General features: G+C 36.2%; 4 protein-coding genes across 9 annotated transcripts; 1 reads left to right on the forward strand and 3 right to left on the reverse strand.

The window, feature by feature from the left end:
• Nucleotides 1-345: 345 nt before the first annotated feature.
• Nucleotides 346-1733, forward strand: LOC130726652 (thymidine kinase a-like). Its single transcript, XM_057577957.1, has 4 exons — nt 346-560; nt 638-782; nt 993-1114; nt 1251-1733. The coding sequence occupies exons 1-4, from the start codon at nt 436-438 to the stop codon at nt 1489-1491; spliced, it is 633 nt and encodes a 210-aa protein (XP_057433940.1). The 5' UTR covers nt 346-435; the 3' UTR covers nt 1492-1733.
• A 711-nt stretch (nt 1734-2444) lies between these two features.
• LOC130721979 (OBERON-like protein) lies at nt 2445-5772 on the reverse strand. The gene is made up of 3 exons (XM_057572569.1): nt 5620-5772; nt 3806-4969; nt 2445-3377 (listed from the first exon to the last, which is right to left on the reverse strand). Exons 2-3 carry the CDS (start codon nt 4884-4886, stop codon nt 2743-2745), a joined length of 1716 nt encoding a protein of 571 aa, XP_057428552.1. The 5' UTR covers nt 4887-4969; nt 5620-5772; the 3' UTR covers nt 2445-2742.
• Nucleotides 5773-6359: 587 nt separating this feature from the next.
• Nucleotides 6360-13646, reverse strand: LOC130721978 (protein BREAST CANCER SUSCEPTIBILITY 2 homolog B-like). Of its 5 annotated transcripts, none has more exons than XM_057572567.1 (18): nt 13354-13644; nt 12163-13200; nt 11948-12051; nt 11690-11838; nt 10668-10790; nt 10403-10600; nt 10243-10324; nt 10106-10156; nt 9953-10028; nt 9744-9855; nt 9556-9627; nt 8736-8931; nt 8486-8662; nt 8127-8269; nt 7959-8021; nt 7651-7861; nt 6653-6820; nt 6360-6571 (listed from the first exon to the last, which is right to left on the reverse strand). In XM_057572567.1, the coding sequence occupies exons 1-18, from the start codon at nt 13523-13525 to the stop codon at nt 6515-6517; spliced, it is 3192 nt and encodes a 1063-aa protein (XP_057428550.1). In that variant the 5' UTR covers nt 13526-13644; the 3' UTR covers nt 6360-6514. The 5 variants fall into 5 exon arrangements, 3 of the variants coding, with proteins under 3 accessions (XP_057428550.1, XP_057428549.1, XP_057428551.1); XM_057572566.1 differs by having other exon boundaries at nt 11948-12057; XM_057572568.1 differs by lacking the exons at nt 6360-6571; nt 6653-6820 and having other exon boundaries at nt 7744-7883; nt 11948-12057; nt 13354-13646.
• Nucleotides 13647-15007: 1361 nt separating this feature from the next.
• LOC130724014 (protein argonaute 16) lies at nt 15008-23704 on the reverse strand. 2 transcript variants are annotated; one of them, XM_057575173.1, is made up of 23 exons: nt 23548-23704; nt 22782-23017; nt 22500-22705; nt 22208-22426; nt 21954-22090; nt 21771-21868; nt 21596-21693; nt 21300-21468; nt 21040-21156; nt 20860-20967; nt 20632-20694; nt 20402-20515; nt 20133-20298; nt 19936-20048; nt 19694-19831; nt 19458-19588; nt 18801-18866; nt 17456-17519; nt 15970-16081; nt 15824-15897; nt 15576-15670; nt 15457-15488; nt 15008-15348 (listed from the first exon to the last, which is right to left on the reverse strand). In XM_057575173.1, the coding sequence occupies exons 2-23, from the start codon at nt 23007-23009 to the stop codon at nt 15182-15184; spliced, it is 2715 nt and encodes a 904-aa protein (XP_057431156.1). In that variant the 5' UTR covers nt 23010-23017; nt 23548-23704; the 3' UTR covers nt 15008-15181. The 2 variants fall into 2 exon arrangements, with proteins under 2 accessions (XP_057431156.1, XP_057431155.1); XM_057575172.1 differs by having other exon boundaries at nt 22208-22429.
• Between the last annotated feature and the right edge of the window lie 1324 nt (nt 23705-25028).

Below are 25028 nucleotides of genomic sequence, written 5' to 3' on the forward strand. Positions count from 1 at the left end.
ACATCATGATGAATATGGAAAAATCACATTTGGTTTCCTCTAATCTAACCCTAAAACAGGTAGATAAAGACAATTTTACCAAAAAAATGAATTATATACATGTGTAAATAAAATTAACATTTTTGGTATATTAATTTACATTTACCAATCGTTCAATGAAATGTTGGAATAGGCGTGTCTAGCACGACACAACACAATAAGATTTTCATTTGATTTTGAGTTCCCTCCAAATCCCCTGTCTTCCAAAACACGCTCTTTCATTCCCTCCATATTTTTCAAATCAAAATCAAAATCAAAATCAAAATCAAAATCAAAATCAAAATCAAAATCACACCGATTCATACCCACTCCCTCTCTTCCTATATATATATCCCTCAATCTTGTTTCCGATCTTCATCCATCCACCACAATCGCCTCCCTTGCTCTCCAATTTCAATGGCTTCTTCCTCCTCCACCTTATCTCACTCCTCTGGCGAGATCCATCTTTTCGTCGGTCCCATGTTCGCCGGTAAAACCACTTCCCTTCTCCGTCGCATCAAGTCTGAGGTTGACACTGGCAGGTGGGTAATTCACAACCTGATTGATTATAACTCAATGTTGTGATCATTTATTTTTTATTTTTTATTTTATTGTGAAGGAATGTGGTCATGTTAAAATCAAGCAAGGATACAAGGTATGCAATTGACTCTGTTGTATCTCATGATGGTGTCAAGTTTCCTTGCTGGGCATTGCCAGATCTTATGTCTTTCAAAGAAAAGTATGGTCATGAGGCTTATCAAAAGGTAACAATGTTCATGTGTGTGTTTGAATTTCAATTCATTCTCAGTATATATGTTTTACTTATTAGTCATTGGCTATACATGTCTTAAATGGTATAAATTTTAGGTTTTGATTGAAGGGTGGTGCTTTAATTTTGTAATTTATAATGTAATGATAGCTTTTGTAATTCATAATTTGTGTTTGCTGAATGTGTTGATGTGTTTTGGATGCAGTTGGATGTGATTGGTATAGACGAGGCTCAGTTTTTCGAGGATCTATATGATTTTTGCTGCAAGGCTGCTGATGTTGATGGTAAAATTGTTGTTGTAGCAGGCCTAGATGGTGATTACTTGAGGTACTGTTTGGAGATAACTCAGAATCAATTTTCAAATTCTGAAATTAAATTTGATTCTGGCTTTAGAGTAGATTTCCAGAAATGCTTAATTTTCTGACTTTGTCTTCTGATTGTAAATGTTTTATGTATTCTTCAGGAGAAGCTTTGGCTCAGTGCTTCACATAATACCACTTGCTGATACAGTGACCAAGTTAACAGCTCGTTGTGAACTATGTGGGAAACGTGCTTTCTTTACTTTGAGGAAAAAGATAGAAGAGACACAGACTGAACTAATTGGTGGTGCTGATCTCTACATGCCAGTTTGCCGCAATCATTACAAGAACAGTCAAGTTGTCATGGAAGCTGCAAGGAGTGTCCTTGATCTCAAAAAGTTATAAGTGATTCACTTCTTGAGGCAGCAGCTCCAGTTGTTTAGTAAACTATAGGATTTGCCTTGTAAGATGTGTGTTCATGTTTCTTTGAGCCTGATCAGCCTATTGTGCTGTCAACCGGTTTGTTCAACAAGCCCTGTTGAATTGAGCTTAACATAATTTACTTGTTATAGGATTCGGATCCTCGCATGATTATGTGTGTAATATATATAATACTGGGGCTTCTTTATGCTCCTTTTTCTTTGTTATTCGTTAGTTTTGTTGAATCAAGAAAGAATTCCCCTATTCATGTTATGAAAAAATGGTTTCTGGTCACTTGGAAACAATTTTAGCGGTTCAATATCAGATTTATCTTCTATCTTGTTTTGAGGTATCCATCCACTTTTTCAAGTAAGGAAATTGATATTGTATCAAATTTGAAAATATTTCTAGCACAGAAAATATGTGAGTACAATATTCTCATGTAATAATGTTTGATATAGATTATGAATACTTTTTTTATACTTTGGAAAACTAATAACATAACAAAGAATAACTAAGGATCCACAAGAGAATCCTTCAATAGGAAGGTCTCAAGCTCAATAGAAGGCGTATCAAACATCATAAGACTAGATGTAGGTGAGTGAGCCCCCTCTTAACAAGCCAATCCGCAGAATCATTCCTTCTGATGAATCCAAGCAAGGCTAACCCTCTAGCTCCTGTCTAGCATGTCTCTAATGTCACGAAGAATCCAACTCCTACACATGGAACCTCATACTCTCACTATCCTCAAGGGCTGATTATGAATACTTATCAAATACATTTATACAAGAATATCCAAGATTCGTTTAATGGATACCACCTGTACATGGCCAGTAGATGTTCATTCTAGCATATTTCACGCTTCAAAAGAGATTTCAAAACAAATTTATTGCAAGTGCTGATAGTCAGGCACAAAATAACAGTGAAATGGGGCGATAGACAAAGCAACGGTCAAGTTCCAATATAATATATAAACATATTACAAGACAAAAGGTTATCACACCGTCAACCATCTAACATAACTTACTAGTACCCACAAATTCTGCAACACTCAACATTTCCTTACAATCAAAGCATCCTAATGCTTACAACTAGTCTAGTTTCAAACAGATTTCTCTTCCATGTACAACAGCTGATAAATAAAACTGTCTCACAACTCCAATGGGATAGGCTGTCACTTCCTAAGTTGTTAAAGACATTGCCATAGTATGGAAAATGATTACAAACGATGAGCACTCAGGGATTTGTCCGGAAAGGGTGGCGTAAATTAGCTTGACTGTCAGCCTTAGGAGGAACATTGTACAGCAGATCATGAATTTTGGAATACATCAGTATTTGAGAGGGATCACCGCCGCTGCTACCACCACCACCACCACCACTATGTGAAACACGAGAACTCTCCTGCAATTTTATTTTCTCATACAGATATTGCTTCTCAGCCTCAGCCTCATTTAAACGTTGTTTCAGGTAGTTGCTGGTAAATTCTTCCTCTGACTTATCTTGCTTGGCAAGGGCGATCCTCTGAAGTCTCTCAGCTTCTCTTTTAGCCTCGTTAGCCTTCAATTGGAACATGTCAGCCTCTGCATTTTTAAGCCTCACAATTTTCTCGAGTTCTTCTACCTGCGACTTCTTTTTCTGCCTTTCCATCTTTAGTTCTGCCACTTCCCTGGCCTTGTCTGCTAGTTCACGATCACAAGCATCGAGAGCCAAGCGAGCCTTCTTGAACATTCTCATCTTCTCATCAGCTACCATTTCCATCTTTCTTATAGCCTCCTGAACCACTTCCGCAATTCTGTTGCAGGCATCCTGTGGAGCAACCACCCTTCCACTTTCTCCATTTTCAAGGCCTTTCGGAGAGTCCACCTCAAGCTCTTCATTTAGGGCAATAGATTAGTTAGAACAAGAGGAAGAACATATAATTATAATTATAGTCATGCATTCCCCCACATCAAATATTGCCTTGAACAAAAATAAGACAAGTATTAATTATAGCATTAACACTATCAATGATGCCTGATTTTCAAATGTCAATTTGCCATGGCCACCCATTTGTTTAAATTCAGGTTTCAAAGAAGAGACAATCAGGTCAGGTGGCGCCGAAATCATTCATAGAACCAAGAAAACATACAATGCATTAGAGTCTAAAAGCACTCTTTAGCATTGCTATCTCCAGTTTTGGAGTTTTAGACATAATCAAATTCAAAAAGTAATTTAGTGAAGGAAACATAAAAATGCAAAGCATGGTATTGCCTTATTATATAACAAAGCAGAAATTGAAGAAAAACTATATTTCTAGTACCTTGGAAAAGCATCAATATTGCCCTGCAAGCGGCCTTTGAGTCCATTTTTCTGCTTCTTAATTTCTCCTTGAGATCGTCACACTTCCAATATAGCTTCCTCCCTCGGGGGTCTTTACTAACATGGAAGATCTTACTTACATAATCAAGTTCCCTCACGAAGGCCTCTCCATCCCAAGATGGCGCACAATGCTGGAAGACGTCTTTAACCCAACCTAACAGTTCCGACGTCCTATTGCATGCTTGACACCTAAAAACCATTTCACTCGGTCCTGCTCCGCTCTTCACGGAAGGGCCCATGCAAATAAGTTGCTCACGAATGGCACAATCTGTGTGAGTCCAATGAGAACACAAATCACATCCAATCCAGCGGCATGTATTCACTTCAAAGTCAAACTTGTTGCAGACCACACACATGCAAAGATTGCAGAAACCATTGTTGTTGGTGCATATTTCACAGGTACAATCATCGGCCGGAAGCTGGTTTTGGCATGCTATGTTTCTGCATCTCTTATACCCAAAGATTTCTATCAGGGAAGTCTGTGATAGACTGATGCTAGGATGCAGAAAACCCTGAATTCCAGTATTTATTGCAGCAAGGATTTCAATCTGCACACGATGGGCTCTAACCAGTGTCCTGGGTGTCAAATCAGTTCTACTCTGCACAAGTTTCTGCAAAATGAAAAATTCCTCTCTATGTTGTGAACCATTACCTCCCTCAAGGATAAGACGAAGTCCATTTTTCATCTCTTCTAGAAATTCCTCAGGAAGGCGATGCATTTTTTCACAGATTATATCAACACTTTCTCTTGCAATGTCCTGGAGAGTAATTTTGTCTGCGCTAGAAACACGACGAATAACTGACTGTTCAATGCAATTAATCTCTGCTTTTCCATTCTCCACCTTCTTCGCTGCAGGGGCATCAGCTGTAGGCCAAGTTTCTTGAGAACTGGCACTTTCAGTCGGTGATTCACGGTCAGAGTTTGATCTAGGTTCATCAGGAGAGAGGTGAGGATCCGAAGGAACTAGAGACAGTGATGTCTGTAGCCCTCCAACCTGTGACTGTTGACGCATAGGGAGCATTTTGGAAAAGACCCCTGGTTGATGCTAAAGAAGATGAAAGTATCGATTACAAGTTTCACTCCGTTACCTGTAGCTGGCAAAACCTGCATGATAGTAAACCACAAAGCATGATTACTACAAATTATTGTTATCATTTAACTAACATATGCTGACAGCAAGAGCAAATAATTACAATTGAGGTTGAAAAAAAAACATTAAGCTATCAATCTACCTACGTCAAATAAGATAAAGCACTTAATCTAGATGAGCAGCTAACAAAGGGAAGATGAACAACCCATTTGGATATATACTAAAGAGCACTTATTAGAGCTTCTTCACTAGAAATGACACTAGATAAGCGGGTTTTAAATCAACTTCGACATCAATTATAACAATTATCTATCGGTCCCCTTCCAAGAAAACCAGTTGAGTGAGTCACACATTAGCAATTGCAAAAGAGAAATGTGAAAATAAGTTTATGGCATTCACAAGTAAATCAGGTTTATCTATCATAAAGCATATATTTACCAGATCTTCAATTGGGTTTCAATATATATTTATTCACTTCAAATATCATAATTAAACTCAACAGAAACCTCCAGTGAACAAGAAATTCAAGCAGAGATTAACACTAGCGATTAACCTAATCATATTTTTTTTGCAAAATCTTCAAATTTTGGTTCTGATTTAGTTGATAACACTAGACAACAGCTGATATTTAAAACAAGTGAAATTTCAAATGGGAGAAGCTTACTCGTGAACAGAAATGGCAGATCGAATGAAAATCAACACAGAGATTGAACCAGCACGACACGACACAAACATGGATTTGAGGAAGACACAAGATAGAACAGGAGACGATGGTCGATAGGGAAAATGGGAATGTAGTAAAGCAAGCAGCGCGTGGTTTTCAATGCCTGGGGTGACCGGTGCAGCCGGTTGACCTGTGTAACACGTCACCGTCATCTAGCCTGCGCTTGCACTCTGTTTGTTTAATCCCTTAAACAAGAAAAGTTTGTGATTTCTCTCCAAATCATTCGTCTCATTTTCTTCCCATGATGTAACCAGCTTTGGTGCTATTTAATCAAACTTCAGATTTACCTTTAAAAAAAAGTAATAAGTTAAAATTGTGATTTTAAAAATTGTACCGCTCAAAACTAGGGAAATGACAGTTTTACGGAAATCTCTATCTTCAGGTGGAAATTGTCATTTCTACTCAAAACCAATAAATATATTGTCTTATTGTGATTGAATCGATGATAATCATATATATATTGTTATTATTACTGTACAATGTTAATAAGTCAAATTTAATTTTAAATTGGTATAAAATAATCATATGTATATTTTATAAGAAAAACAATGATAATTTGTGTATGTAGGCATTCTAACTTGGTTTCAAAAAAAAAGGTATTCTAACTTGACATAAGACTTTCATTTGAAAAAAATGTATTTTTATAAAAAGAGTTTTTTTTTATTGTGATAAAAAGAGAGTATTTGCTAACGCTCCTCTTCCTCTTTTATTATTATTGAAATTTTGTTTCAAAATTAGAAATTTACAAGGGCTGTGAATCGCAGCGGTGGCTAAGCTAGTTACAAAATAGAGCAAAACATTCATAGGAAATATCTTTCGGTCAACTTTTTAAGTTTCAGGTTCTACTATCACCAATCATAAGCAACACCTTTTCCTTGAGTTTCTCTATTGTCTGCAGAAAATAAGAAACAAAATGTCAGGGTAAGAAATTAGAGCAAGTAGTTTTGATATGGTAGAGTTCCATGATGCGTACCAAGCTAGAATTGCTTGCCCATGCTCTGACGGAGCTGGCAGCGTTTCTGAGGTGAGAACAGTAAGGGGAATCAAAATTCAAATAATAGGTCGAGCTTTCAGTAGCATCAGCAACCCAGACATGGTTCGTGTGGTCCTTTTCCTTTTTAATAAGATTACAGAAACCAACCTGCATATAATGAAGCTCCAGGTTTCATCTAATGTCTAAAGTAATGCAACATATGAGACAAATTTCATACACAAGACAACCTGAAGATGCAAGGCTAACATTTTATTTGTGTAGTAATAATAATTGTTTTATTGAAACCACTTAGAATTTGGATTAGACTTAACTTTACCCCAAAGCTAGCGGTAAGGCACATTGTCAAAGCCTTTGTTAGCTCCATGTTGACCTTATCCCTAGTCGACGTGGGATCTCTACACACCTCACTCACGCCCAAGAATTGACATATGGAGCATGCACATTATAGAATATTTTTTGTTGCATTGGAAATCCATGGGTCCAGGTTCTACGAGCAACCTATATTGCACTAGGAAATCCATGAGGCCAGATAGATTGCAAAGGGAAAGCCACGAGCCCAAGTTGATCTTCTTGAACAATGGTGGGTAGCACAGATCTTTTTGATCTTTAAGATATGATTTTAAAATTTGATTTAGGCCTAACTCTACCCTAAAAGTTAGCTAGCAAGATGAGGATTGTCAAAGCCTTCATTAGTTCTATGTCGGCTTTATCTCTAATTGACTGGGATCTCAACAAACCTAATCTGAAATATCTACCAGTATACCCTAGCCTGCAACCCAATGCCAAAAATCATTAGAGATCACATTTTAATTTGGTAAGGAAGGTATGAAGGATCAAGTTGCAAACAAGCTGTAAATGCCCTTATACAAGATAAACGAAGATATAAAAAGTTCATAGTTAAGTAGTTGAAACGAATCATCACCCATAATGGATAGTCTAAAATAACAGTAACTAAAAATAAAATACATTGTAATTACCGTGGATCCAGCAAGGTTATAGTTGATTGGTGGAAATGAATCATGATCAATCAATGGAGAGCAAAAGCAGATGGCAAGCAAAGTGTTGGTTAACTTTTCTGATTGCAAACCATACATGGATCCATCAGACACAAAAATCCATTGCTTCTTTTGCTGACTTGATTGATAAACCTCTCCCACATGCACAACATACGCAGCAACGTCGAACTCACTGTACAAGAATAATATCATAGCTGAGTCAAATATTTTCTGCTATTCTTTTCACTGAGCAGAAAGATGAATATGAAAGGACTATGGTGACAAGATACTTAGAAAGAGGGATGTCAGTCAAACTTGACAATGGGATTGATTGTCGATTACTGAAAAATGGCCTGCAAATGACAACAATAAGATGGATTTAGAATTTGATGCCTCGCCCTCCAGTAAGAAATTCAGTTTTTTTGTTTTCCATCCTATTCTGATTGTTTGATACCTACTTAAACTGTTCCCTTGAATTAGAAGATAAAGGCAACCACTTGGTAGAAGATCCTTTAGTCTGCAATTGAAGGTTATCCAAATCAGAACCTGATGGTATGAGTCCTGAAATTACATATGCTTCTCCCTCTATCAGTTCCTGACGCTATCACATTGGTAACACAAAATAAAGATAGTGAGATATCTCCTGAAGTCAATGATAAACGTTTATAATAGGATCGTCAAAAGAAGGAAAGGAAGTGATCTTAGGCATGCCTAAGAAAACCATTTACATAAAAAACTACAATCACAGAAATGCTCAAAAGTTATTAAATACACAAAGAAATGTGACTAGTCTTTGCAATTGGCTCATCATCCTCACCTGCTTCTCTGTTGGGTTCCAGATTGTTACTATACCTTCTTTAGGCTTATCTTGTCCATTTTTATAAGTTAATCCAACTATCCGCAACCTCATAAATTGTGTGACTTCTCTATGTCTCAAGCCAGCATCTTGCAAAGATTTCTCAATTGAGTTTTCCATTTTTGACTGTCTGATTGCCTGAAGATAGAAGTGAAATCATAAATACCTTTCCGCATATAGACTTCTTATTAATGTAGGAATATAACCTCACATTTAATTTGGCCTTATAAGCAGAAAAAGAACTAAGCTGCTCTGGACTCATATCTGCCATTAGGAATTCTGGTTCTTCAGCTGTCTCCAGCATTTTATAAATCTTAGCCCCTTCACTTTCACTGTCATCATAAATATGTGAACCTCTTCTTTCCTTCTGATGCTCCGAAACTATGCTATCTATGACAGCAGAGCGCCTAGACCATACCGATGATCAGCACAGGACAAAACAAAGTTCACATTAATGGGACGTAAAATCAGCAATCACACCCATATGGTAATATCACATGATAATTTTTTCTGGCTTTCCTAAATGCACAGGTCACAGAATAATGAAAAGTTTCTGCGTTAAGTTATTCAGATGCACTTCATGATGCTGCTAAACAAATTTAAATTTACAGTGGCAAGAGAAGTTATATTTCTTAGAAAGTAAAGACTGGTAAAATACTTTTTAGAATAACTTCTTATATTTCTTCTATTTATGAATCATTATTGAAGCTTTTTTTAATTAGAAAAACTTGTTAGATTTTTAACTTACTCCTTCTAAAAAATAAGTAGGAATAAGTTAGTAAGCGCATTTTATTATTATTATTATTATCAAATAAATTCTTCTCTATAATATTTTTAGTTTAATTTTTTATATATCTTATAATTTTTACCAAAATGCAAGCACAAAAGCTCATGGATTATAAGAGGGAATATTCAAATCAGATGAAGATAAAGGAAATAGATTGGGAATAATAGGGTAGTGGGACACAGTGATTTCTGCTAATGGAAAACAAGAGAGAGAGAGAGAGAGATATGATAATTTAAGAAATCACCTCTGATTGTACAGCTCCATCATTTTATTCTCCATCCTCTCTGATATGACAACAGACCGCCCACTACTTAACCTAATGAGGTAAGCAGATGCTAACTTTCTTGATTGCATAATAAGAAAATATTTCTGAAAAGTAATTTACTGTCCATACTATAAAGGAAACTGCAGGACATATTCGGTTAAAGTTACCTTTCCTTGTAAAGAATAGGATATATGCGGGTAATTCCAGCCAAAGTTTGAGGTATTAGACCACCATTGCTTTTTATGCATCTGAAAGCCAAAGGCGGACCAGCAACCTTACCTGTGGATTAGGTCAGAGATAAATGCTCAAGAAAATAATGCAATTTTTTCTCTAAACTTGAAAAGAATGAGAGGTCCACAAAGTAAAAGATGCTTACAAAACCCTAACCGTTCTGCCCAATGAGCTCTATATGTTCCATTTATGTGTAGCGATAACCTAACTGTTGATGATACCTGAAATTAGAACAAATCTGAGGAGATCATCAGGCAGAAACACACATACACACACACATAAAATCATAATTGCAAACCTCAAGGGGTGAAACTGGCTCATTCCAACCACATAATCCTGCTCCCCATATCTGCATAAGGCATGAGTAAACAGAACTCAACATTATGTTTTATAACTGAAGGTAAGATAAACAACAAATACTGACCAACACATTACCCGAAGCTTCTGCCCTACAAACAATCTTCCAGCAGCTCGTTGTTTTGACAATGGAATGTCTAAAATGGCATTTATTGAATACCTGCAAGGGAAAATCATTATACATGGGAGGGAACCTCATTAATTTGCAATCAGATAGCATGTAAGTTGAAATTCTTACCATCCATCAGTAAGTTCAATTTCTACTGTCTCTTTCCTCTGATCCCCAGTTCTTGTCTCAAATAAAGACCCACTTTCCGGCACATGATCAGAGTGAATTCTAGAAATGCAGAGAATCATCATTGCAGAAGGCAATGCATCCCCTTCAAGAATTTTCTTGATGGTAGATCGGTGGCCATGATTCACTTCTCTTTCATATCTATGCACCAAATGTTGTCATCAGTTTTATAGATTCAAAAGATGTTGTCTAAAATGCAATTACATACCTGTACTTAAGTTCCTCAAGCACATTTGATACGGTCAAAAATTTCCCAGCATGTTTAGCCGGATTGCATCTCTCATAGCATGCCAGTTTCCAGACAATCCACTTGTAATGATTCAAGACCCACCTAGAGAGATGTTCGATTGAAGCGTCAAACTACGCCAATTAAGGCTAGGCAAAAGAACACTGTTTAAGTGTAAAGATTTCAAAGAGAACTATGATACAAAACTGAGTCAAACATTACAAATTAAAACAGAAAAACAAACAGAGACATTGAAAGGGAAACAATATTTGTATTATTGAAATAATAAGACTGTGAAAGGGATACCCACTACTGCTCAGAGCCAAGCTCCTCCTACAAAGAGCTGTTGCTCTCCATTCACAAAACAGAAAATGATTCGTCAATGATACCTCTCTCTCCACTAACCAAAACCTCTATGGACACGCACTCCCCCTCCCTCAGTAACTCATTTTCATTCGGATAAAGTTTCACTCATACTCCCTCTGGAGTGTGAAATGAGGTTTTGAAAAGAGAGAGTAGGAGATGTGATTGATGATATGATTGAAAGAGAAGAGAGATAGAAAGTAGAGGTATGAATGAATCATAGAAGAGAGAGGAGCTACTGGATTTTGAGTCACGTGAGTAGATTCCGGTTGGGCTGGTATCCGGTGATGGCGATACCATATTAAATATAGTAAACAAGAGAAAAACAGAGAGAGAGAGAGAGAGAGAGAGAGAATGATTTCATTGATTGATGTTGATGCTGACTTATATAGAGTCAGAAGTACATCAGAGTTAACTACTAACAAGATAACAGAATAACAAACTAGCAACAGAATTAGTTATTACTAACTACTAGCTAACTATGTACTCTATTAACTAGCAATTACTTTCTGACACAGTTCAACTAACTAACTGACCAAAATTGTATTGTATAAATTATAAAATAAAAGTGCTCAACAAAGTTATTTCCTAACAGTTCCCATAGATACTAGACGCAAAATTACAGGATAGAAGCAATTTACTCTTTAGAAGCAAAATGCAGTGAAGTTCCATGTTGAGCCAATAGATTGACAAAGGCTTCCGCTCCCATACCATTGTTACCAGACCCATCACAGAACATGTACTTTTCTGCATTACCTGATGTCACCTGTCCAACTGGATTGGGAAAATGCTGCAACAAAATTCATTTTGGTGCACCAAGAGTAGTCAATAAAGAGACCCTAGAGAATGAGGTCCTAGGAGAATATAATAATCAACATCGATATACAGATTACACTCACCACTTCCTGCTGTAATGGAGGCACTGCAAAATAATCCTTGATGTGCATCCTCGGATACTGAAATGGATATCGGGTAGAAACCTTTTTTTTGCATTCAGAAGCACCTGAGGCTAATTGAGACAAATCTTAAGATCACACACCTCAAAATGAGTATAATAGACCTTGCAACTAATAAAAGTGAATGGAAGTGTTACACACTATTAAGCTATGGTTACCATTAGGAAAATTTTCAACTTCTTGGTCAGCAAAGACTTGAGAATTACGAGGCTTTTTGAAGGGAGAAGCAATTACACGTAATCCTAATCTCCTTTTTCCACTTGCAGGCAGCCTATTGTTTGGATGAGCTGTGTTAATAGTGTTGGAAATATCAACCAATGGCCTTCCTCCTACTGGTACTCCACATGAATCGATTTTTGAAGAAAAACCAGTCAATGAAGAATGGTATGCTGCTTGGTCAGCCCTTTCATTCCTGTCATGTAAGGGTTTCTGACCACAAACATTGCTACTTTTCCGGCTAGAAACATTTTCGTTCCCAACAGCATCAAATTTCATGATTAAGTTATCCCCATTACCTTCACAAAGAAACTTGGTTGAGAATTCCGTTTGTTGTCTAGAAGACTGCAAAGGGTATGTGAAACTTTTCATCTTATCATTGTTCCCTGACGTTACATGATGGATCAAAGGAGTACTAAACGCACTCCTTTCACAAGGTGAAGCCGCATTAGTCTGTCTCGTATCCGGAAACGAGAAAATCGAACCACCAACATCCCCTCCATCAAAAAAATCCCCCAGGTCCGGATCACCAAGAAGGCTCCTAGCACGTCGCAGGGCATCATTAGAAATAGATAAAGACCGTCCGCCTGCAGTTTGGAACTTAATCGGAGCTGGCTTAACCGCTGCACCACATGTATCTGGCTCAAAACCATTCTCTAAAGTGCTACTACCTCTACCACTAACTAAAGGACTTTGAAATGGCACAGCACTCATAATCTTACAACTCTCCTTAACTCCATGTAGCGGCTGCGGCAAATTAGGCCGCGGCAATTGTTGTTTCCCGTCATGTGCTTCGCCAATTCGATGCTGAGGGCTCAGGACAGTACTGCCAACCGCGTCTTCTTTCAAGCCGAGTAACGTCTTTGCTCGAACCAAACCAGTAGAAGATATGGTAACTCTTTTCCCGGAGCCGGTCTTAAAAAGCGAATTACCGAATCCGCAACTACTACTATTATCACCTATTCCAAGCTCTTGTTCACCTGCAAAATTGTATGAATTCAAAAATAACTGTCATCCTATTCACTGTTAAATTCAAAATTGACCTAGGGAAAGTGAAATTGGGAGAGGAAAGTAAGTTTCTACAACCTAAAAAATTGAAGCAGTGAAGTGAAGAGTTAGAGAGAGAGAGAGACCTTGATGGGTGAAAAGTTGCAGAGTTGAAGGTTGGAGGAGAAGATCGGACATGGAAGGGAGAGGAGAGGTGGAGGGAGAGAGAAGAGGGGGCGGAACATTGGAAGCGGCGTCTTTAGAGATTTGCCACCGGAAATTGGTTCCGGCGTCGGAAAATATCTTCCAGGTCGACATTTTGTTGTTCGCATCGAGTGGTGGGTAAGCAAGCAAATTAGCAAATTAGGGATCGATTATTCTTCTTTCAATTTTCTTTTTTTGGGTTTGAGGGTGGCGGGAAATGTTTTCTCAAGGAGAGAGGGAAGTAGAAACGCTATATGGCACTGTTTGGTTTTAATCACATAATAAATGTTGAAAAATTGGAAATCAAAACATAAAATGTTTTCTCAAACCAAACAGGCCCTAAATTTACCAATTTTTTTGTTGTCATTTTCTTGGATATTCCAAAAAATTTATATTATTTAATAGCGATATGTTAATTTTCAAAAAAAAAAAAATAATAATAGTGATATGTTCAACTCATCCAACCCGAACATCGTCGATTTGATTTGATTCAAGTTAGAAGGTAAAATACTTGAAATCCGATCCAAACTAACCCGACCAATTTTAATTGGTTCAGATTCTATTTAGGCCAAAATCTCATCCAATTCAATTTGTGTGCACCTCTAAATGGTACTATTTTACGCTATTTTGGTACAATTTTTGTGTGTTACTAAATAACTCATTTACCAAATTTTTTTGTGGTTTTTTTTTTCTAAGTTCTATCTTATTTTGAAATGTACTTAAGTTTATCACTTAAAAAGGTATAAATGGCTAAAAGGCATAATTTTATGTTTACGATTATTACTCAACCATAGTATTCTAGCTGTAGTTTGTTCATGCAAACCACGAAAATATGTTAACTAACCTTACTTTATTTTAAAGTTGTTATTGCGCTTAAAATTTAAAATTAAAGTGAGAATTTTGTACGGCATTTGCAAATGGCATAATATCTCATCATATAAATATGTATATGAAATTTTTTTGGTACATCAGAAAATTAAAAGCAAAAACAAAGCACTAAAGGTCTAACAAATCCCTAGCCAAGCTGGAATTAAGCTGGGGAGGAGGGTCCTCCAAGCGAGTATAGGGACACAGCTGAAGCACTCCTAGACCCGCAAGACAATCAACAGCTTCATTGGCACTCCTGGGATATGATGAAGCTGGATACTCCAATCACGATTAAATATGTATATGATTAAATAGATAGGGTGTTATAATAAAACCATTTACAAAATTCGACTTATATCTTAAGTAAGTGGGAACCTGTATTTACACTTCAAATACATGGAACTCCCAAGTGACATGACTTACAAATATAAAACTATTCACTAGCGCCACCTATTAATTTGAGGTTTTAGGAAAATCCTTCCTCATAATTACCAATGAGTAATTTTCCCACCAAAAGCACTACTAGTAATTCTAGTCTCGTTCTAGCAGTCAAAGACTAAAAGTAGTGAAATCAGAATGCTAAGTGATCCAAACTAGAGCATGAGATCAAAGAATCTTAATCGTTAAAGTACAAAATAGGGTGAGGAAATTACTAATTAAAAACTAGTCTATGCATAAACTAGGCTAGAATACTAAGGTGAAATATTTACCATGATTGATGTCCCAAAATGGCAAACCTTAGCAATAACATGTTGATCACGAAGATCCAAGCCCACTGATCTCTATAAAAAAACAACTTAGGGTTGGTATTTTGCATGTTTAGCAACTATACATGCCAGAGATATTTACACTTCCACCGGTTAATCAAAATGAATTTACTAGGAGCAATCTGCACCCTACACCTCAGCAGAAGAACATGGTACTCTTGACATTGCTATGCAACCTTGGTAGCTCGGGAATGGAGACGACTCCCTCTGAATCAAGATTTGAAGATGTTTCTGATAAATTATCAAAATTCAAAACTTGTCTCATCTGAGCTGCAGCGTGGTGGGCATAGTGTATAGGTGCCACTGAAGAAAAAGAAAGAGAGATTTATTATAACATAGAATTTTGACTCTGTTTTACATGCAAAAGACAATCGTTATGACATATAGTAAGGTACTCAAAGGCAAAATTACCAATTGAGGTTGCAATGGAGCTCCTTTGGTTTCTGAAATAAGTAAAAAAATATATAGTAAGCAAAATAATTTGGAGGCAGGTCAAACAAGCTATAGAGAAAAGGAGGCAGAATGCATACGCATAAGACAGTGAATGGATTAAATTTTGCAAGCTATCCGGAGAGAAACCAATCTCATCGAGCAACACATTATAATGTACAGGCCGAGATGTGCCCTATTATTTAGAGAGGAAAAGGAAAAAATAAGGCACATGAAAACATATGAAACATCAACACTTTAAGTGGCAGTGAAACATTTCACTGAAATGCTTGTAAATGAATATAAGTGAAAAAAATAAGGTGAGGAATTCAGATTGGGGTCAACTTACAATCATCCCAGCATGAGCACACAAGTAGAAATCGTAATTTCTTGGATGCACGATTTTTGTGTCGACAACCGTTCCTGAAGAAGAAAGTTTATATTACAATATCCTAAGTTGTTGCCTCATATGAACAAAATGTGAAAGTAGCATACCAGGAGGAACATTATCCACAGAATTAGCTTGAAAAAGCTTTATATGATGATTCTTCTGCGCCACAATTACTGTGAACTTGGGAACATCAACCTCTCCAAGATGTTGATAGGCCTGTCATTAGAATAGTTTATCATAATGTAGAATCAGTAACGAAAATAGCATCATTTACTCGGGTTGGTTTTTGGATTACAACAATAACCAAGCCATTCCCCACTATGTGGGTTGGCTACATAAATCAGTTGATGTGATAATTATCCTTCATGTATTAAGATAACAAATAAACCATTTACCTCGATATCTCTTAACGACTGGGCCTACAGTTTTCCTTGGTTTCTATTTACCTCTAACTACTGAATTCTCCTTCATCCAGTTAATCATCTCTATCAGTGCTTCTTCATGTCTTCTTCCTCCTAAGATAGATTATACCATCTTTACAATCGAAGCTACCACAACAGTCTCTCGAATAATTCTATTTCTAGTTCTATATTATCATGTGTAACTGCAAGGCTGTGTCGAGTTAGTTACTGGTGGAGGGCATTTCAGGAATAGATAGATGAAACTCAGCTACTAGAATTTTGTTTGGATGGGGGGAATATTCATGTGAGATAGGTTACATTTTCCAATTCCATTGTGGAGGTAGTAACAGAGGACTATCTTCCTCTGAGGAGGAGCCATGGGCTCTGGAATGTTGTAGATTCCTTTAGATGCTCAATACTATTTAGTATTTACAGCATACTTATTCCATTCATTGGACCTATTAATGATCTTCTCCTATTTTCGTTTATGCTAACCTAGTATCTACATTCTCAAATCTGCAATACTGAGTTACTTTCTTATTAGCTGCTCTTTACTATCCATAATGTAGTCCCATACAGCATTAAAAGTCTTATAGTTGTGCGGTAATATTTCCTTTTAAGCTTGAGTGTTACTCTTTTATCACATATCACACTTGAAGCAGTCCTCCAATTCATCCACTTTACTTGGATCCTATGATTGATGTGGTCGTCAATCACTCCATCATTTCATCGACAGATCCTAGGTACTTCCCAAACCATATGATGTGTGAAATAGTGTATCCTCCACTTTTCACCTCAGGCCTACGATTTGTGTCTCTTACTAAACTTGCATTCCAAGACCATGTGTTCCAAGACTTGTCTCGATATCTATTAGCTTCCATGGTTGATATCCCCAACATAATACCAAATTAATTTTGCGACGCGTTCTCTTAATCTCCGCCGGATTAGTTTCTCCCTATCCCAAAGCTTCTTAGTATATTCATGAGTTTGGATTAGCTTTTTTTGGGGGGTGAATTTTGAATTAGCTTATTTTGTTTCAAGAAAAGATTGTTACAAAAAAAAACTTTACTAGTTTTTTTTTTCGAAGTTCAAAAAATTGAATTTGAAGATGCACTAGGGACAGTGAGTAACTAAGTATAAGGATTCTGGAAACTAATCAAATTGAACAATGAAAGGGTTGCACAGTAACCTTTATAATCTGGTTAACCTCAATATCCAGAACCTGATTAAACTGTGATTCACTGACTCCATCCCTGAACATGAAAAGACAGATCAGAAAATGAATAAAACATTTAACATGTGACAAAGGGATTTGAGGCAACCAAAAGTGAGTACAATTTTTTTAACTTGATAATCACTCATCAAATACTAGCACAATCTATAATAATATTTACATATCATTTGTTGAATGTCATTAGTTTTCTAGAGCTAGACATTTACTGTATATAGTTTAGTTGTGTATGATTTTAGTGAGTTCAAATCCCTATAATCACGGTAAAGGATGTATTTATTCATTTATAGACAAATTCATTCAGTTCAGGTGATCTCTAAAGGAATTAGGCAAAAACAGCTTTTGTTCTTTATTATCAAGTTAATTCTTCAGATACACAGAACTGAAAGTATATAGTAGTAGTACAATTTAGACCAGATTGAATTACATTGCAAATGTGAAAACGTAAAATTCTTCCAATTACATGTTGGTTAACGGCAATACAGAAAATCACAAGCATATGGAAGTAGAGTTATTCATTGTCAGAGAAAAAGTTCCCAATAAGTCCCTGACTTTGCAACACATTCCAGCAATATCCACCTGGTGTGAACTCTCATAAGATCTCACGGAGTCTCTCACTCTCAGTTTCTCGAGCTCAAATCCAAGCTCAATGTCCAGGAATATCCACCTGGTGTGAACTCTCCTTGAGTGTGAGGGGGGTGTGACAGAGTAATCTACGGTTAGAGTAGTTCGAGCTCCAATAGACAGCATAGTTGACAGTTACAGTGTCTAACTAACTTCAGTTAGATTCAGTTAGACACTTAGACTCCTAAGTGTATCTCTGTATATAAAGGATTAGACTGTGTTCTGCTTCAGTTAATCAATGATAATCACTCTTCAATTCATTCATTTTCTCTCAAAGTGTTCTCTTACATTATACTTCCAAACAATCAAAAATCACTTTTCTAATTATAACCAAATTGTGAAATAGCTTCTTCCTTCTGTACAATTTTTAGAAACTAAATCGTTTTTTTTAACAAGCTTCAAATCACTTTTTTCAATAGTACATAAACGTGCTCAATAATAAATTTAGAATATGCATAGGAATATCATCCATCTCATAATTAACCTAATACTAATATTCTTAAATAAAAAAGTGGAGAGTAAGTAGTGCATCACACATTAATGATTACTTGGTAGAGTTGATATTATAACAGCAACGATCAAAACCTTCCTGGTAAGTGGTAATATAACATTTAACCAACGAACAGTCTAAAGAACATATACAACTATTATCTATGATGTAATAGTTAAAGAATGACACCTGAACACGATAATTTGAGCTGGTTTGCGACCATTACTTGATTCATAGAAATCTAGAAGCAATTCTCTGCGAGGAAATATCAATCAAATTTTAATCAATATAATGAATTTATGTCACCATACATGTGCAAGTCACAATTAAGAAAAACAATATTGATATCTTATCATGTCTTGTGCATAAACTCTCGAAGCATAAACAAAATAGATGGTGTCAATTATACTGTTTATATAGACCCAGTTGGAGCTATAGTTAGTCCAGCTAATTAGATAGGGCATTGATAGAATTTTGTCTGTACAAATTCAATCCAAGTCATATGATGAATAAATAGGAAACCCAATGCTATAAAGCTCCTTCATGGCAAGGTCTAAAAAAAGGGCCAGGCCCATTGCAGGTCTATTGTAGGCAGCCTTACCTTGTAATTACAAGAGACTGATTCCACAATTCGAACCTATGTCTGATCTAGGCACATGACGAATAGTTTTCGTTTAACTTGTGTATTGAGTGGTTTGTTTACAAGTTTTAATAAGTGTGAGTCTTTCATCTAGATTGGAAAGTTCATAGTGGCTATAAAGATGAGATAAATTTTAGGGTGTTTTTATGTATTTTTCCATCATATATACAAAACAGCAACAACCCAGTATATGTTTTTACTCAAACCTGATAATACCATCATCTTTCCCACCATCCAAAGGCTTGTAAAGAGCATCAATTATCTCCACTTTAGATGATTGCGTTCTCACAGATGCTCTATACCTTGAAATCAGAGGCCAAAGACGAGATCCAACAACCTACAATCCAACATTATACACTTAGAATAATATGCAGCAGAGACAGTACAAAGCAATATGAGTTTTAATAGAGGAAAACGCAAAACAAAATAAAAATAGCCTTACCGCTGCTATTGATGGAACATCTGACTGACCAGGGGAACTATGAGACACATCCATCCCCAAAATCATTGTTGGAGTATCTTCAATTAGGGGAAGATTCCCGGAAAGCTCTATTGTCAGTAAAGAGTTTATTCCTCCAAGCTACGTTGACAATAGGCATACAAAATTAACAAATTATGCATAATACTATTCAGTTAAATAAGTTAAGTTTTTACATATATCATTGTTATAAAGTAGTCATTTACCTTAGAATTGATTTTAAGTAGTACATTAGTAAGGTATTGATCAGTGATCTTCAGAGGGGAAATACACTGTGTGACAACACCAAATTCACTCAGACACTTCTTTTTCCAAGGCCCTAAAATTTGACAAAAGAAGATAAGGTGAATTATAAAAATGCGATGCAAATGGAAAGCCTGGAAAATCTTCCCAAGAGACATACCGTAAATGTCACAATTTTTCTTCTCTGGCAAAACACAGAGAATCAGCTTTGGTTCTCTAATAAGTTTTGATGTAAGTAGGTCAAACATCTTTTCAACCCTTGCAACAGGATTAGATTTTTTCATGGGTGCGTCTTCCTCTATTAAAGTATATGGCCGTTCAATGTTCTGTGTAAATATTCAAGTACGTTTGAGACAGAGGTAATCAAAACAACAATAAGATTGCAGATAAATATAGGATGACATATTAGAATAATCTATGGTGACATACAATGCCTTTGCTCATTCCACATTTGATCAGCTCCCTTGTTATGTAACTAGTATCACAACGGGCAGAAAAATTAACAACAGCCCAAAAATCAATACGTGATGGTTGTAGAAATGTCTGTGAAAAAGGACATAGCATAATCAATTATTAAACTAGTGAATGAAATTTTAAGATAAGTTGGAAAAAGGCAGCCTTAAACACTTTTTGAATTTGAATATCAATTAATGCAATACCTTCTTATTAAAGTTCCACCTTCCATTTTGGGGAATGCAGTCATCATTCTTACCGACCTTCAACTGAGTGTTTCAAATAGAACTGTGTTAGAGAGTGTAATTAGTTCTCAAAATTAATTAAAAGAAACCAACTCGTATACACCACTTTCTCGTTAATCTATATCTGACTTTCTCTCATGTAACCTGTTCACACAAAAAATGTGAAATATATTGTAGGTCAATGCTTACCTTTGGTGTCTCAAGTACCCGAGCTTCAACCTGAGTCAATTGTTTATCAATAGAAATGCCACATGCAGCAAGAACAGGGTCATCATCGTAGTGATAATCTTCAACAGCCTATAAATTTTGAATGAGTTTTAGCATATTATCAATAAAACAGAGACGGCGTGCCAATAACGATAAACTTACATTTCTCAGAGACTTGATTCTATCTTGCGGCTTTTGGCGTGATTTTTCAATCAAAGATGCTCTTTGCACGGGAGATAATGCCTTTTTATATCGTTGGAGGGGAACAAGTGAACAAAGCTACTCCACCAAAAGGATAAAGGAGGAAGAAAATAATAATCAGATACCATTGATGCAAGGGGTAAAACTCCTACAGAAAAATGATACAATTGGTATACAATAGGAACCAGAACAAGGTCCACTCAAGCATAAATTAGGCAAACCTCCAAGGGCAAATAGATGGGACGATTTGGCTTCCCCACATCAAGACATGGAAGATAAGCAGAAGAAGTCAGCTCTATGCCACAGTGTTCAGCAAAATACTCATATACAGTAATATCTACTGTCTGTTCTCCGTCATTGTTGTCTCCATTTTTCACCTTCATACTAAAACTGGCGTAGAAATCAGACTCAGTTTTTTGTTTTATTAATCAAGAGACCCCTAAGTTTTTGTAATCCCATTTTTTAAGATTAGAAGGAAAAAGAATAAACACTTGACTATCAAAAAACAATTACTTACAGTTGCTGAATGCAGGGCTTCTCACTCAAGCCAGAAATTTTAAATTCCCATTTACGATGTGTTGCAAGCACCCTTAAATTTTTAAGCACTTTTTTGGCCTACAGATTACCAAGAAATAAAATCATTCATGTAATTACTAATGCTGAATCACGAGTGTTGTGTAGAAGCTTCTCACCTTTGCCCAGTCAATATAACGGGGTTCTTTCACATTCTGGTTGGATAGGAGAAAATCAATTACAGGTCCAGGTTTTAAGATGACCGTGGTGGACACATCTAGAAATAATAAATGAAGAATGTAAAGGGGAAAATACAATGTTATGATGATGAGATTTCAAGATACGTATGAGAGCAGTCCTACCCATATTAAGAGATAATCCTCCCTGTTTAAGATTAAAACTGGAGTGAAACCCTCGAACTCCTGTTACTCCACCTCCAACATCAGAGAAATTCCTCGAGTCGTCATGATAAAAAGATTGTCTTACCAAGAGACACCCTCTTTAAATTCAGAGAGAAATGGTTCAAATGAGTTAGACCACGCAGGTAACTATTTAATTCCATTCATGAAAAGTTCAAAAATACTTCCTTGAATTTATATTTACAATTTATGAGTACCTGTTAGCTGCTTGTTGCCTCAGCACAGTGTCTAGCACTCTCAAAGCATCCTGACAATTAGCATCTGTCCCCATCCCTTCAAGGGAAAGAGCAACAGACTGCAGGGGTATTTTGGCAGTAAAACTTATATCCACCATGAAAGCCTTTGACTGAAACGAACATTTTGACCTTTTAGTTTCCCCACGAGGGCTTCCATTAGCATCAGGACACTCAGCACTACTGCTAGAGTTGGAAAACAGTATAAGCTTTAAGACAACAAAAATGCAACTTAGACAGACATATTAAGACTTACGATTTTGCAAACGATTCCTCAAGCAATACTTTGAACTCGAATTTATTCTGTGGCAGAGGACCCACTGTGTATAAAGTTCTATCACCATCATATGCAAACCTCTTGCCACCAAGTTCAGAAGAGTATGTTTGGTAAAGCCTATCAATCAGTTTTCTCCCAATGCCCTTGCTTTCGATGACTCTTTTGTCTTCCGTAGCAATAGTAACCTGGATGGAAATCCTCCAGTAAGTAAAAAAATTACGATAATATATAAGAAATTTCAAAGACAGATACTTGACTTACACTATACTGGAAGAAAATCGCATCCGGAGCATTAACGGAAACTTTGAAGAGATTGGTAAGCACGGGTATGCGTTTTCCAGCAGTCCCAACCCCTTGCCTACTGATGATAGAAAACTTTATAGGATCGGCTTCTACTGTTTCTATACTAGGCGACACATCAGGACTTGACGGAGATAAAGGTGGTGGCTCGGCATCAGCAGGATCTTCAATCTCAGGTACTTTCTCCATCTTTTCTCCTTGTAACATAAATACAATCGAAACTTTAACATCAACCAGGAAAAGAAAAGACTGTATTCAAGAGTCGAAATACAAAAATACACAATTATAAATCACAGGAGATTCTTTAATGATTTCTTCCAGTATAGTGTAAGGGTAATCGTAGGTGAACGGTCAGGGTTCGAACCCTGAGGAGGGATAATTTGTACTAATTAAACAACTAACATTTGCCTATAAAAAAATACACATATAAAAGCTACTAAAGTAAATGGATGCTGAAGAATGTGAGATGAAAAACAGCATAAAATATTCAAAATTGAACAAATGGCATTTGATTAGATAGACAACATAATAATTGAAGAAAAAGAGAGCAATGAAAACCCCAAAATTGGGAGCTGAGTGAAAACAACAGCATGCAAGTACAAACCCAGTGAGTAAAATGTGCAGCATTTGAAAGGAAAACAAATTGAAGCTGAAATTACAGAGAGAAAGGTAATGCATGCTAAAATAAGATTACAGATCAACCGAGACGGAGAAATGGGTATCATACCGAAATGAAGTTGCGTTCTGAGTGTGTAGGGTTTTAGGTGGGTGGAGCGATTGTCTAATTTCAGTGCGAAATGTATGTAGGTGACCGTGACTCTTCGTTGCCCAGCGACAGAATTGTGAAAGAGAGGGAAAGGAAAACAAATGTAAAGGGGAATGGGATGATTTATATTTTTCTATGTCAAAACATTACTTTCACTTGCTTTTACACCATATATTTAGCTAGCTAACTTTCACATTTGCTTTTTAATGTTTTACTTTAGGGGGTGAATTGAAGATGGAAACTTATGATCTTATTGATTATGAATGCATTGTTAGTGTTGATTTTTAAGTAGTTGAGAAAGAACCACATTCTAGAGTTGATACTAATCAGATTGAGCGTGAAACCGACATTTATCAATAAAATGGAATTTTGATAATTGGTGGATCAAGAGAAGTTTCATGTTAATAATTATTGTTATTAAATTTGTTTTGATTTTTGTTGTTTTATTTAAGAGGTGAAATTTTGTTTAATTTTCCACTTTTCATGTTAGTTAATTTGGTGGGAAAGAAGTTGACATTTCATAGCACCTTGTGTTGGATTCAATTGATCTTTGAATTTGGGTTGATCATGTTGTTGGAAGTAGTGCAAATGCCAGCACATCACCGTTTGATGGATATAATTTTCCTCTTAATCATGATTATTTCTTATGACGCTTGTTGTGTTGTTAGATTTAAACTTTTGTTGTGTGTTATATTTGATTTAAATTTTGGTAGTTCGTAATGATTATAGTTTGTTGTTGAGCACTTTAACCTATGGTTATTGTTTATTGGGATTGAAAAAAGGCTAATAGTATGGTCAGGGGCAGATTCACCGCCTGACTAGCCTGGGCCATTGCCCAAGTTTTGGGAAGAAAAAAAACCTTCTCTGATGTATCAAATGTGGGTAGAGTACCTTGGCCTTTTCTGTAATTTTGCCTATATCAGCGATATATTAGTGTTTTGAATATGGAACCATGAAAGCAGAGGACAAGGATGTGTGTAGACGCCATAGAAATGGTCTGCAAAAACTATCTGTAGCAAGCTAGACGAAAAGGAAAAGGTTGAAGGCAGAGAGGTGTTGTGCGGCGCTTCAAGGCAACATGATGATGAGTAGTTAGGTTTTAGAGTTTCAATTTTAAATCCACTTTAAATGGGCCAGCCATTCAAGTGTTTAATCATTTTTTTAACTCTTTTTGTTTAAATGAGTCATCCGTTCGCGTGAAAATGTTCTTGACATGCATATCTTGTGTCTTGTTGGCATGCCTTTTTTTTATTCTATTCCTTTTTTCTTATTGTTTGTATGTATTGAGCTATGCCCATTTGCAAATGATCAACCTTTGACCTAAAAAAATATATAAATGAAAATGATATGTAACTTTTAATGGAAATGAAATTATTTATGATAAATAAATAATAAAATAAATATTATAAGTAAGTATTCTAGTATCTACAAGATAAGAAAGA

The sequence above is a fragment of the Lotus japonicus genome, chromosome 6, assembly GCF_012489685.1.
Source record: "Lotus japonicus ecotype B-129 chromosome 6, LjGifu_v1.2".
NCBI classification, from domain to species: Eukaryota; Viridiplantae; Streptophyta; class Magnoliopsida; order Fabales; family Fabaceae; genus Lotus; species Lotus japonicus.

Bases quoted from the DNA above. Each gene is read 5' to 3' on its own strand.
- LOC130726652 (XM_057577957.1), top strand. From the start codon at position 436: ATGGCTTCTTCCTCCTCCACCTTATCTCACTCCTCTGGCGAGATCCAT. The intron at 783-992 runs GTAACAATGTTC...TTTTGGATGCAG, and splicing joins GTCATGAGGCTTATCAAAAG to TTGGATGTGATTGGTATAGA. The intron at 1,115-1,250 runs GTACTGTTTGGA...TGTATTCTTCAG, and splicing joins CTAGATGGTGATTACTTGAG to GAGAAGCTTTGGCTCAGTGC.
- LOC130721979 (XM_057572569.1), bottom strand. From the start codon at position 4,886: ATGCTCCCTATGCGTCAACAGTCACAGGTTGGAGGGCTACAGACATCA. The intron at 3,378-3,805 runs GTACTAGAAATA...CCCTAAATGAAG, and splicing joins AATATTGATGCTTTTCCAAG to AGCTTGAGGTGGACTCTCCG.
- LOC130721978 (XM_057572566.1), bottom strand. From the start codon at position 13,525: ATGTCGACCTGGAAGATATTTTCCGACGCCGGAACCAATTTCCGGTGG. The intron at 13,201-13,353 runs GTCTCTCTCTCT...ACAATTTTGCAG, and splicing joins GCAACTTTTCACCCATCAAG to GTGAACAAGAGCTTGGAATA. The intron at 12,058-12,162 runs GTAACCATAGCT...TGTCTCAATTAG, and splicing joins AGTTGAAAATTTTCCTAATG to CCTCAGGTGCTTCTGAATGC.
- LOC130724014 (XM_057575172.1), bottom strand. From the start codon at position 23,009: ATGGAGAAAGTACCTGAGATTGAAGATCCTGCTGATGCCGAGCCACCA. The intron at 20,968-21,039 runs GTAAGTTTATCG...CAAAATTTATAG, and splicing joins GAATCAAGTCTCTGAGAAAT to GCTGTTGAAGATTATCACTA. The intron at 15,349-15,456 runs GTAATTTTGCCT...CTTTTTCTTCAG, and splicing joins CTCCATTGCAACCTCAATTG to TGGCACCTATACACTATGCC.